Source organism: Ptychodera flava, chromosome 18 (genome assembly GCF_041260155.1).
Source record: "Ptychodera flava strain L36383 chromosome 18, AS_Pfla_20210202, whole genome shotgun sequence".
NCBI classification, from domain to species: Eukaryota; Metazoa; Hemichordata; class Enteropneusta; family Ptychoderidae; genus Ptychodera; species Ptychodera flava.
In genome coordinates this window covers 14,781,377-14,793,795 of record NC_091945.1, presented here as the reverse complement: position 1 = coordinate 14,793,795, position 12,419 = coordinate 14,781,377, and the positions used below count along the sequence as shown (strand labels likewise).

Here is a 12,419-nt window from a genome sequence, read left to right as displayed (position 1 = left end):
TTTTTTTTGTTTGGCCTCTTACAGTGTATGCTATTTAATATCGACACAATAACCCAGGGCAGTAAATTACTGAAGGAACAAAAGATGACGCGCTAACCATTGACATTTATTACTAGGGAACCGATGAAGGGAAAGTCAAACTTTAATGGGAGAGGCGGAGCCTGTGTTTGACTAATTCATGAATAACCATGATATGTTATCTCGTGTACATTACAACATGAAACCGATGTCTTTCGCAGTATCAGTAATATCGTCCACTGCACTATGTGAAGGCAGGTAGAATGTTTAAAAGAAGGACGTCGAACACATACTTGACATCAGAAGGTAGGTGTTACAGGATTTTGTTGACTCATGGACATGCAATATAACCAACAATTGAAAACAAAGTACAGAAAGAATATTTCTAAAAGAAATTAAAACTTGCACTAAATTTGCTTTGTTGATTTTTGAATAAGTTCACAGAGTCAAATTAACGTATCTATAAGTATTTGTGTAAAATTCGTCAAATGAGTCAGCTCTATTCTGTGTCCACTTTCCAAAACTTCACTTTAAAACAATTTTCCATCGTATTAGACATCCAAATATTTCAATTTCGACAAAAAATCATTCAATCTGTTTTAAGATATACACATATATTTTTTTCATATATTTCGTTCTCTTAACCGTTAACTTGTATTTTCATTTTATCTATAGACATTTAGTTTGTTATGGTACTAAGGATGACCGAAGCGTTCATAAGGGGACGGTTAGGTATGTGCGCTCTATATTGAGCTGTGAAATAATTTGGAGTAACCAAACCAGTAACCAGTACATTGGCGATTATAGTTTCATTGTTGTTCTCGAGATACATAATACCCATTAAATAGCAATTTACGACCATTTTCCTCTATTTTTTCACTCATTGTTTCACAAGTGACGTTATTTTTATTAATAGACGTGAAATTATGCTATTTGGTTTTGACGTTTCTACAAAAATAGAAACTTGGTAGTTTTACTTCCTTTGCACGACCGCCATTTTAGCATCCTTGTACAAACACCGATTTCAGGTTCTGCGTGTGTTCGCCTGTCAGTGTTTAAAGTATGCGCATGTGTAGAAAGACTGTGCTGCCTTTACTGCTTACTTATTTGTGTGTTGGAAAATTTCGTACACAGATTAACGTGATCAGTCACTATTCTCCGGAAATATTGAGTATGATCAGTCGATAATTATTGGCTAATTGATGATTTTAATACAGCACCATATCTGCTGTTTTTTGACATCGAACACACCAGAGTGGCAATACTTCCGTCGGGCCCCTGTGTGAGTTTGAATTTGCAAGTGTCTGCGAGTTTTATCCAGAGTATGTAAGAGACATTGGTGTCGGTCTCGATGAAAAAGTTTCCCCGATCATACTCCACCCACAAGTCAGATGTGTCTCCCTAAAGACCAGTCAGCATTATTTGGCAACATCCATTAATAGTGGTACGTCGTTGATGCAGTTTAGTAAGCAAACACGGTGACGAGCATTCTTCACAGACCTTTACCTTGAATGTATTCATAAAACACAGGTTTCGAAAAACAGTAACATTTTAAGTTTATGCGATCAATGTCTCTTGCTGTAATATTGTACCACTGTAACGATAACATAGCATTAATCGCCTTGCCATTACATTAATTAAAATCGTTCTTCTATCGCATCTGAAGGTTCTCTCCATCGAAGGAAAAACCTATATCCGTAGACAATACTGTCCAATCCTGACAGACATTTTATTTCAAGACCCAGAAATATAAAAATCAATATTATAACACAACAAGTTATGAAAATCAAAACGTGAACATATTTCGTTTAAATCATTTAGGTTATGAAACATTAAAGCAAAAAGAGAAATGTGTCGAAACATCTTTTCACATGATGGAAGAAGAGAACTTCCATGGTCTATAATGTTAAGCTTTAACAGTGATGACTTGATAACGACCTTCCCTCACGAAACTTAGAGAGTTAGAAATAAAACGCAGTATGATAAAACTAAAAAAAATCAAATAGAAAACCACTTTTCAATTATTGGGATACCTACCTATCTCTTTAGTACCATCTCCTTGTACCTCCATTATATATTTTGTTAACGAGTTTAATATATATTTATGCAGCAACTTGTTTGTCAGAATTTTCAAAATTCTCGATTCTTCCTCCATGATTGTCCGGGGTTCAAAGTTGGTTTTTTGTAAGTCAGAAGAAGATAGTCTCCCTTTCTACTGTGGAGAGAGTCTCTCTTTCTACTGTGGAGAGAGTTCACTCATGTAAAACGATCCCTTCCATTTCATAAACACCGGTTGCAGCTAGTTAATTACTCTTATGGCACCGCAATTAAAATGTTTTACATTGTCTTTTGCATTCGACAGGAAATACGAACTTGTTCTCATCTGGCTGAAATGTGACACAGTTTCGAAATATGTAGCAACTGATAACAGACAGGCAAACTATTATTTAAAGAAGTTGCTTGTCAGCACAGCTGTAAGGAATGGATTATAAAATGTTACGAGGGGGTATCAATGACCATGTAAAATTATTTTCTTTCCCTTCTTCAGTAATTTCGATAATTTTTGTCATCACAAGATAACAGCACGTATACTTTCTCAAGAAATTCTCACTTGTTTAGCCGGTAATTTAAATATCTTTTGTGAAGGCAGCCAGGCGGCAAATAGTTTTTAACAATTTTTGCTCTGCTCTTCCCGGTTTTGCCTGCCCAGTTCAAAACATACTGGTCACTCAGTGTATGAAATAACCAGATGTGAACTGAATGTGCTCACTTGTTTTACAACAGGTTCATTAACAGTTGTACGCTTAACAGAACAATCAGATATCTGTTATATCATTATATGTAGCAGGTTTCATAAACTTTCGCACAGTGCTCTCAGAGTTAAATCACTAATTACAACACTTTATTGAAAATGAGCTGTTTATTAACTTGACACTGCTCAATGCTTCATGGGACAATTATATATCTATCAGATCAGCATTTGTAGCATGTGTCATCATATTTAATGCTGTAATTTTGGAGTAACATCACTAATTACAAAGTTCAATAAATATGCAAATTAGCTATTTATTAACTTGGCACTGCCCAATGCTTCTCAGTACAATTAAATATGTATCAGATCAATATCTGTAGCAGGTTTAACCGAATTGTGTGCCGTATTTCAGAGTTATATACCTATTTACAAAGTTCATTAAATATGTAAATGAACCCTTAATTAACTTCACACTACTAAATGCTTTACACCGCATAGATATCTGTATAATCAGGATCTGCAGCAGATTTCATCAAATTTGGTGCAGTTATTTCGGAGTAATATGATTAATTACAAAACTTCATAAAATATACAAATGAGCTATTTATTAACTTGACACTGCCCAGTGCTTCTGAGTACAATTAGACATATATCAGATAAATGTTTGTTGCATGTATCATCAAAGTTGGTGCAGGAATTTCAGAGTTATGTCATTAATTACAAAAGTTCAGGAAATATGCAAATGAACAGATAATTGATATGACACTCACAGTATCATCATAATATTCTGAGATTGTCATCTGTGAAAAGTTTCATGAAATTTTGTGCAGTATTTCTTGATATATGTCGACACTGTCATTACAGTCTCCATAGGAAACCATTGTATGAAAAAAATGATATTGCATAACTTCATTAATAGGCAAGCCACACTAACCAAAATCTAATGAGTTCTTGCAATTACCATGTGGTACCTGTCTACCAAATCTGACTTGAATCCGTACAGGCGTTTTTGAGTAATTTTGTAACAGACTGACAGACAGACACACCCACACTACGGCGCGCCAAATGTTTCAAAAATATTTATCGATTCAGTGCAAAAATAAACTGTCTTTCTCGATTGAAATAAAAATTAGGTGTCATTACGGAAGGAAATAAGTAAGAAAAGTATAATTAAAAACCAAAAGACAGAAATGTCATTTAATACTTCATTTTAACTTGAGAATATTCTTTAAAGCGTAATGAGGAAATAAACAATTTTCAACGATTTGAAAAAGTCATACATCCATACCTATCGACATACATACACGTATAATAGTTCGCGTAAAAGGTGCAATTAGTGCTGATTTTACGAAAAAAGTATAAGATGTTTACAGTGGTACGTACACAAAAATCACAGGAAAATCACTAAAAAACCACTAGTATCACTCGGAAAAAAAATTACAAAAAATTAAAATGTGAACCACATACAGAAAATCATTATAAAAGAATCAGACAAAAAAGCCATGCATACATAAAATTATTTATGTACCTAAGAAAATTAAAAAGCAGTACGTCTCATAAAAAACGTATTGTAGATAATCAAAAATATAATATGAACCACCAGCCGCTTTTAACAGTAAAGAGAGAAAATCACAGAAAAAATTCGGCAGTGATGGCTCTAGACAAAAGTGGACATCATCGACTAAAAAATAAATAAATAAAATAAAATAAAAATAAAAAAATAAAAAATGCCATGGACACAGCAAATACAAAAAAAACGCGTGGGCATGTGGAAAGAAAAAACAAATGAGCACTCGCCACTGCAAAAAAAAAAAAAGAAAAAAAACGGAAAAAAAAAAAGAAAAAAAAACAAAAAAAAACCCCCGGGCACTCGCCACACAAAAAAAAACCAAACGCGCGAGATTACAATTAATTTATTCAAAAAACTCATGGTTCACGTTTCCTTCGATCGATGAATCCCCAACAGCCGGGAATTCGATCACCACATACTCAAATGTTTGACGAAATATTAATTGAGCATTTCAGTGATAACTTTGACATCTTGAATCCTAGCTCTGTTTGGCTAGGCCCAGCCAAGCAGAGCTACTTGAAACCGTACTTGATGAAGTGAAGTGCAATATCACCTAAAGAACGTCCAGGTTAACTGTGAATAGTTCCAGAGAGTCAAGTTAACTGAGCCAATTTGAGACAGTCCACAGTTCAGATCACGAGCGAGACGTACAACCCATGTCCCTTCATAGCAACACTGCGAACATATGGATGCCTTAGGTCAGCTGTTAGGTGCGGTACGGCAGGGGGCTCACATGCAGGCCTTGCACCGAGCCGCTCTGTCATCGCCGTTATATGATTTCTACACGGTTACGTGTGGTTCGATACATAGCGGCCGGCGTGTTGAGAGAACGTCCATCGTTTTCCGTGTTCGACAAGACGAGCGACGCAACTATGAACAGTGTCACGCACTATGATGCAACCGCGATCCCTCAGGACCGGCACAAGCCTAACGAGTATGGCGAGAGTGTCCGGCCTTCGCAACGCCAGACACTCTCATTATACTCGCAGGGCTAGACCGGCACATACACGACATGTCGATCCCCACTGCAGAAAGCTTTATTTCCACACAGTCCAATATATGGAGCTACGATATTTGTGCAGTAGCTTATACATAGCTCTGGGTGCCAGGGCGGTGAGTTACCGGCGTTATACGGTCTGGCCGTGTAACGCCGGTAACTCACAGCCCTGCCACCCACAGCTACATTAATCAGTTATACAGAGAAATAGCGGCTCCCCTGATCGGCACACAGTCCATGTAGCCGACAATGAGATGCAAATGATATGCGGTCAAGGTCTCCTCAACTAACTTTCAGCTGGTTCTTCACTTTCTACTATTTTTATAGTATTTTTTACAAAGGCACAGACTAATTCTACCTGCAACTTAAAACTGATAGTGATTTTGTTGCTCATTCTTTACTATTTTTCATAGTTTTTGGTAGCCGGTAACAGACACTTCGTGTTCGTGTCGGCTACATGGACGATCTGCCGCTTTATCAGTGTTTGTCAAGTCGGGCGCGATCGCGTTCTACATGTACTACTGAAAACGTTGCCTCGAATCTAAACGGAGTGTTTTAGCCTGAGTATTTTTTCCTTTGCCACACTCCGTTTAGAGGCTAAACCCACACGTGGTTCGATACATAGCGGCCGCCGCGTGCAATTTTACTATGCAACTATGCATACCCACACGGCGGCCGCTATGTATCGAATCACACACGTAACCGTTGGCTAACGGCCAGCCATCGTTTTATTGGGGTAGGACTCCATGGCTTTGGCACAGACTGTCTATGGTTTGGGAGAGGCGGCCCTACACTGTACAGCGAGGGGATCGCTGGTCGCCGGCGCGGCGTGTACTGTACTAGCGACGGGACCGCCGGTCGCTAGCTTACCATCTCAAGGGGGTACATTGAGGCACGCCATGAGCGAGGGGACCGCTGGCAGCCGACGAACCACCACGAATGTTTTGTCCACTTGTAACTGTTTAATATAGAATGGGACGTGTCGGTAACTTGGACGTCCATGAGATGATATTGAAGACTAGAAGCTGAGAGTCATCGCTGAAATACCCAAAATATCTTGTCCAACATCCGAGTGTGATGATCCAAAACCCTCTGGCACTAAACTAACAATCAGATTGAGAATTGTTCAATTTACATGTTTGGCTTTTTTTGCGGGGTGTCCCACTCTAAATTCTTTTCTCGAACGGGCCTCTTTTTTTCTACTGGTTTTTTTTTTTGTTTTTTTTTTGGTAACCTCGTTTTCGTTTTTTTTTTTTTGGGTTTTTTTGTAACCTCGTTTTGGTTTTTTTCAAGCTGACCTCGTTTTGGTTTCTTTTCAGCCTCAACGCCAGCGCGATCTCGGTCGACTTTTCAGTTGTGATTGTCTTTCTTTTTTTAGTCAGACCTGATGGTGGTTCGCTTTGTTTTTTGTAGTAGTGAAAGTACTATTTTTGTCTTTGTTTTTAAGCATTTCAATATTTTTTGTGTGTGTGCTTGATTTTTTTTTACTTTTTTCCTTTATAATTAGCATTCATTGCACCTTTATATCAAATACACGTGTATGTACGTCAATAAGTATGGGATTGTGGTATTTTCAAATTTTTGCAAACAGTTTATCTTCTCATTACGGTTTAAAGGGTATTTTACAATTAAGTATTACATAACATTCTCCCCTTTTTGCAATAATACTTTTCTCGTTTATTTTCTTCCGTGATTCCATCTATATCTAATTTTATTTCAATCGAGAACGACGGTTGCACACACGTCATCTTTATCTGTACAGACACATTCAAATATTTATTGACACATATTTCAAATGAATGTTATTTTTGTGAAAAAGTACATTAATAAAATAAAATGATATGGACGAAAGAATTTTTTTCTTTATTATTCATACACGTTTAAGACTTTATTTAGAAAGAAAAATTGACAGTTTATTTTTACTCTATGATGATAAATATTTTTGAAACATTTGGCGCGCCGTACCCACACACACACTCACACACACACGGACAGACAGACAGACATCGCTATGACATTAGCCCACATGTGTGAACACGTGAGCTGAAAACGATGTTCGACAAGCCACCGAAATAGTATCTTGTTTAAGAGATTGTTTTTCATAATTTCCTGCTTGCGTGATACCAGAAAAATGATATTAAGGCTCACAGTTTATGAGTAGCTTTCACTTCACTTATCGGTCAACGTTGGTCATCAGTTCAATGGCTTTTTCAGCAAACTTAAGGAAGTTCTTATCAAAATCTCATGATACAGACCTACAACAAAGTATAAGATTACGTAATGTAGCTTTCCATCATGGCGCCACAAGATCTTGGAAATTTTAAGTGACCAGGGTTGCCTCTAATGTTTAGTTTGGGCTGATTAGCAAATTCCACATGAACTTGCTTGTATAATACTGCCAACCATCTGTCATTGAAAAATTAAGGCAGGATGTGCCTCTCAAGTGGCAGACTTAGAATTTTGCTCAAACTTTCCTCTATGGAACTTTCCACCATTCTCTTGTCAAATAAAGAATAAAAGTCAGTGATGCAAAGTTTAGTAAACAAATTACCGATACTTCAAATCAAAATTGGCCGCTATCGCTGTATTATCTCTGTGGGGAAAATTTAATTCTCGAATTTCGAAAAACTAAGACGATAAAATGTTTTCGAACTTCCTGAGCTTTATGAGCCCCCACAAGAGGTAGATTGGAAAAGAATTGTAAAGTTTGAGTGTCCTAATATCTGTCGCCGAGGTGCATTATACATTCTACTTTAATTCAGTATATTAGGAAAAGGTTATCGGTAACATTATGCGCAGTCAAGAAAGTGTGTTACGGCCACAATGTGTACTTTTTTGTGTGACAATGTTCTAAATATACATTCAATATACTTCGTTGAGTGTCTTTCCAAAAGATAACACATTATTTACTGAATACAGGTCGCTGGAATATATTGGTACTAATGGTGACGTCATCTATTCTGAATATGAGTTTTCAAGGTAATAATTTCACAGTCATCCATCACTTCCAACGACGAAACGGTTCTTTCCTGCGTTTTGGCTGGGAAAGCAGTTTTCCTTCATCAAAAGCCTCTTTATGGATTCATTTCTGCAAAATCTGGAATGCTCGTTTAGTATTATCTGTATTGAAAAAAAACTCCATGACTCTTCTGACTTTTGAACAAAGATTTTCTGATCCCGACAAATGCAAATATTCAATAAAAGAATTACAATTTATGATCGAAAAAGTGGCTATTTCAGATGATCCTTTTCATGGCTTATCAGCACAAACCAGATGGGGTTTATTTATAATTGTTTAATTAGATCATTCATTGAATTTTGTAAAATTTACACATGGTGATATTATGTCAATAGTGCTGTAGAGTTGCGTATCAATGACAAATAATTAAAGAATTTCAGATAAAATTCGGAAAGATGGACAGTATTTCGTATTTAAAAATACAGCCTTATTTAAAGTCATTCTATTTACTTTACAATTAAGAGGGTTGGGCTGAGGAAAACCTACATTTGATGAAGGACGAGAACCCGAATACCCCGTATTTCATGGGCACACCTTATGAAGGTAACATACCGATCACAGCTAATGTTGGACAACACGTTCTGACTGTAGAGGCCTTTGACGATGATCAGCTGGTAAGCTTGCCACAAACTAAGTTCATTTTGAATGATTGCAAGATCAAGTTATCGAGAGAACAGATATTACTAAAAAGAATGAAAAAGGGGATCTACATTCGATATTTGTAAGAAGATGAAATGTATCATATACCTCACACTACTTGAAGAATAACAACATCTCAAGTATTATGCATTAATTTTGTGCAGTTTTGCTGTTTTTAGCAGTATACCCTAAGAATACTTATTATAGAACAAGTCAAGACAATTAAATAATGCCTACTAAGCTACTCATATACATATATCATGCTCAACTCTACATTATTTTAGAAAAGAAATTGTTTGATTGTTTGTTTAATGGTTACAGCGAACCTTATTGTTTAGAATATGTATTTTGAATTATGAGAGATACAAAGATGGTCATTGGTCGGGAACAGAAACTCAAACACAGGGAAATCAGACCGATGACCCAATTAAATGGACATCACCCAAACTGAGCTAATTTGAAGTTATAAATAACCTGTATTAGACTTGCGCCATTGTTCATTCTGTGAAGACTAAACAGTTGTAACATGACATTCAAATAAAAAAAACAAACAAACTAACATCCGGTCGCACCATAGACTGAAAGATCCGTTGCTTTTTCAGTCTAGTCACACAATTGCATTTGTATATTTAAAACTTCGCACAATGGTTGGACAAAGGCCAAAACGCAGAACAACAACTGCAAAGTGAAGCAGTAAATAAAATTTACGAACGTCCATTCATAAATAGAGAATTGACGCAAGCTGTTTCACAACACCAGAGCACATACTGCTCTCGTGGTTTCTCGTGTTTTCAGTTGTATCAAAACAGTCATTCTCGTTCACAGTTGCCTTGCATACCAGATATGAACTGTAAATGCTCACGTGTTTCATTATATATTGCAGTTATGTATAAATTTGAACATTTGCCACATGTTTGCAACTTCATTGAAAGTATTATGATCAACATAATAAACAATATTCACCACAGATAACTCTATAGGTCATTAAGTATTAAAATATGTAATTAACTGAAATAAAAATAATTAATTTCTTTGACTGCTATAATTGTATCACCACTTATATAGCAAGTGTAATTGCCTTTGGTCAAGTCCTTAAAAACTATATATTCCAAACTTTGAAAGCTCATTAGATATGCAAACTATTAATTAGCTGACATGAAAACTTAAGTGCGAAATGACTTCCAATATTGGTATAACCTGGTATAATCATCAATGTCATAGCATGTTATGCCAACTTTGATCAAATAAATCCAAGAATATATCCCTAATTAGGAACGTTAATTAAATACACACATTAGGAATTGGCTGAAGCAAAAATGCTTAATGCCTTTCAATAATGTTAGCTTACATAATAGTATCTTTAATGTACATAGCAAGTTTCATCAATTTTGGTCATGTAAATTCAAATATATATCCCTAATTTCAAAAATTCATTAAATATGCAAATTAGGAGCTGGATGAAGTAAAAATGCTTAATGACTTTCAATAATGTCGTATCGTAGCATCTTTAATGTACATAGCAAGTTTTGTCAACTTTTGTTCAGTCAATACAGATAAATATCCCTGATTATGAAAGTTCATTAAATATGCAAATAAGGAATTGGCTAAAGTTCAAATGCTTAATGATTTTCAATAATGTTCTATCATAGTATCTTTAATGTACATAGCCAGTTTCATCAACTTTGGTCTCATTAATTCAAATAAATACCCCTAATTAGGAAAGTTCATAAAATATGCAAATTAGGAATTGGCTAATGTAAAAATGCTGAATGACATTTAATAATGTTCTATCATAGTATCTTTAATGTACATGGCAAGTTTCATCAATTTTGGTCATGTAACTTCAAATAGATATCCTTAATTTCAAAAATTCATTAAATATGCAAATTAGGATTTGCATGAAGTAAAAATGCTTAATGACTTTCAATAAGGTTAAATCATAGTATCTTCAATATGCATACCAAGTTTCGTCGATTTTGATCGAGTATATTCAGATATATACTCCTAATTAGGAAATTTCATTAAACATGCAAATTGGTAATTATCTTTCACGTCACCCCTTAATATCTTTCAAAGCTGATATATCTTGGTGTGATCAACATTTGTAGCGAATCTCATCAAATTGTGTGCTGTTGTTGTCAATATATATCAGTTTTTCTAAAATCATTAATATGCAAATGAGCAAAAAGTAGCAAGCCACACCCACCAAAAACTAATCAGTTCTTGCCATTTGCAAACTGAATCTATGTACCAGATTTGATTCTGATCTGATCAGCTGTTTTGAGATATTGAGTACGCAGACAGACAGACAGACAGACAGACAGACAGACATCGCTGCGACATATGCCCACGTGTGTCAACACGTGAGCAAAAATGCTTATATTCTTAAGTCCTATCATTTCATTAATCAAGGAAACGTGTAATGCCAACGTAAGATACAGTATTCATCCTGACCAAGACACATCGGCTCTTGCCCATTTTGCTGTTGATCTGAACACGGGAGAAGTGTTTGTTGCAAAGCGGTTCGGTAATGCTGAATCGGGAAATTTGGATACACTCACCTTTGAGGTAAAAATTATTGTGACTTCTATGTTCCTAACGATACTTTGCAATGAAAATTTCACGGTTCATGCTCACTGACGTACTTCAGACTGCAATGTAAATTCTAAGGGATGGTGACCCTTGAATACTGTATTGATGACGTTATTATATCGCTGTAAGATTCAGTAGCCTGTTATCGATAAGTTTTTGCATTCTGATTAGTTGAGCAACCGTCACTGCCTAAGTAATATCATAACGCGTTGACCTAAAAGCAATTGAGTGCTCAACATTTTTCTGTGACAGAAATCTCTGAATATCGTTGAATATTCATAATATGTCAGGGCATCCCAAGCTCGTCATGCTGTATGTTCCCATATAATTCCTATAATTAATAACCATTCATGATTGTTGATGGATCTCAGGACCAAAAAACAGTGAGCTCACACCTATATTATTTACTTAGTCTATCTATTTCAAAAGGATGTGTCTAACAGCTACATGAATAACCTGACTCTATATTTTACTTCATGTACAGTTTACTGTGAGGGCAACCGACAACGGATGCTGGAGTAGGTACAACGAAACTCTCGTTAAAATGTTTGTGTGGGCTCAACCGATATTTGATGTGCCTGGACAGTTTCACAAGTAAGAACGTCTCTCACTATGCCATAAACAAAGTCATCGAAATAATAGAATCGTCGAACAAAAAACTTAACGATATCGTTTACATTAAGTATTATGCACCCTTTCTCTTTTGTTAAGCTCAAAACTGGTGACGTCATGTCGGAAGTCGGTTGATGACACAATATATGTCGGCTATGCAAAATAATAACAGTCGACATAAAACCTGATTCAAATAAATGAGATACTCTCGACCAAACCC

At 35.9% G+C, this 12,419-nt stretch overlaps 1 protein-coding gene across 1 annotated transcript in view; it reads left to right on the top strand.

Moving 5' to 3' along the window:
- The first annotated feature begins 229 nt into the window (after nt 1-229).
- LOC139117625 (uncharacterized) overlaps nt 230-12,419 on the top strand; it is a 28,435-nt gene continuing 16,245 nt past the window's right edge. Inside the window, exons 1-6 of the mRNA XM_070680867.1 lie at nt 230-324; nt 694-750; nt 8,257-8,316; nt 8,819-8,970; nt 11,408-11,563; nt 12,072-12,181. Coding sequence (XP_070536968.1) covers nt 708-750; nt 8,257-8,316; nt 8,819-8,970; nt 11,408-11,563; nt 12,072-12,181 — 521 coding nt within the window. The 5' untranslated portion in view covers nt 230-324; nt 694-707. The remainder of the gene's footprint in view (nt 325-693; nt 751-8,256; nt 8,317-8,818; nt 8,971-11,407; nt 11,564-12,071; nt 12,182-12,419) is intronic.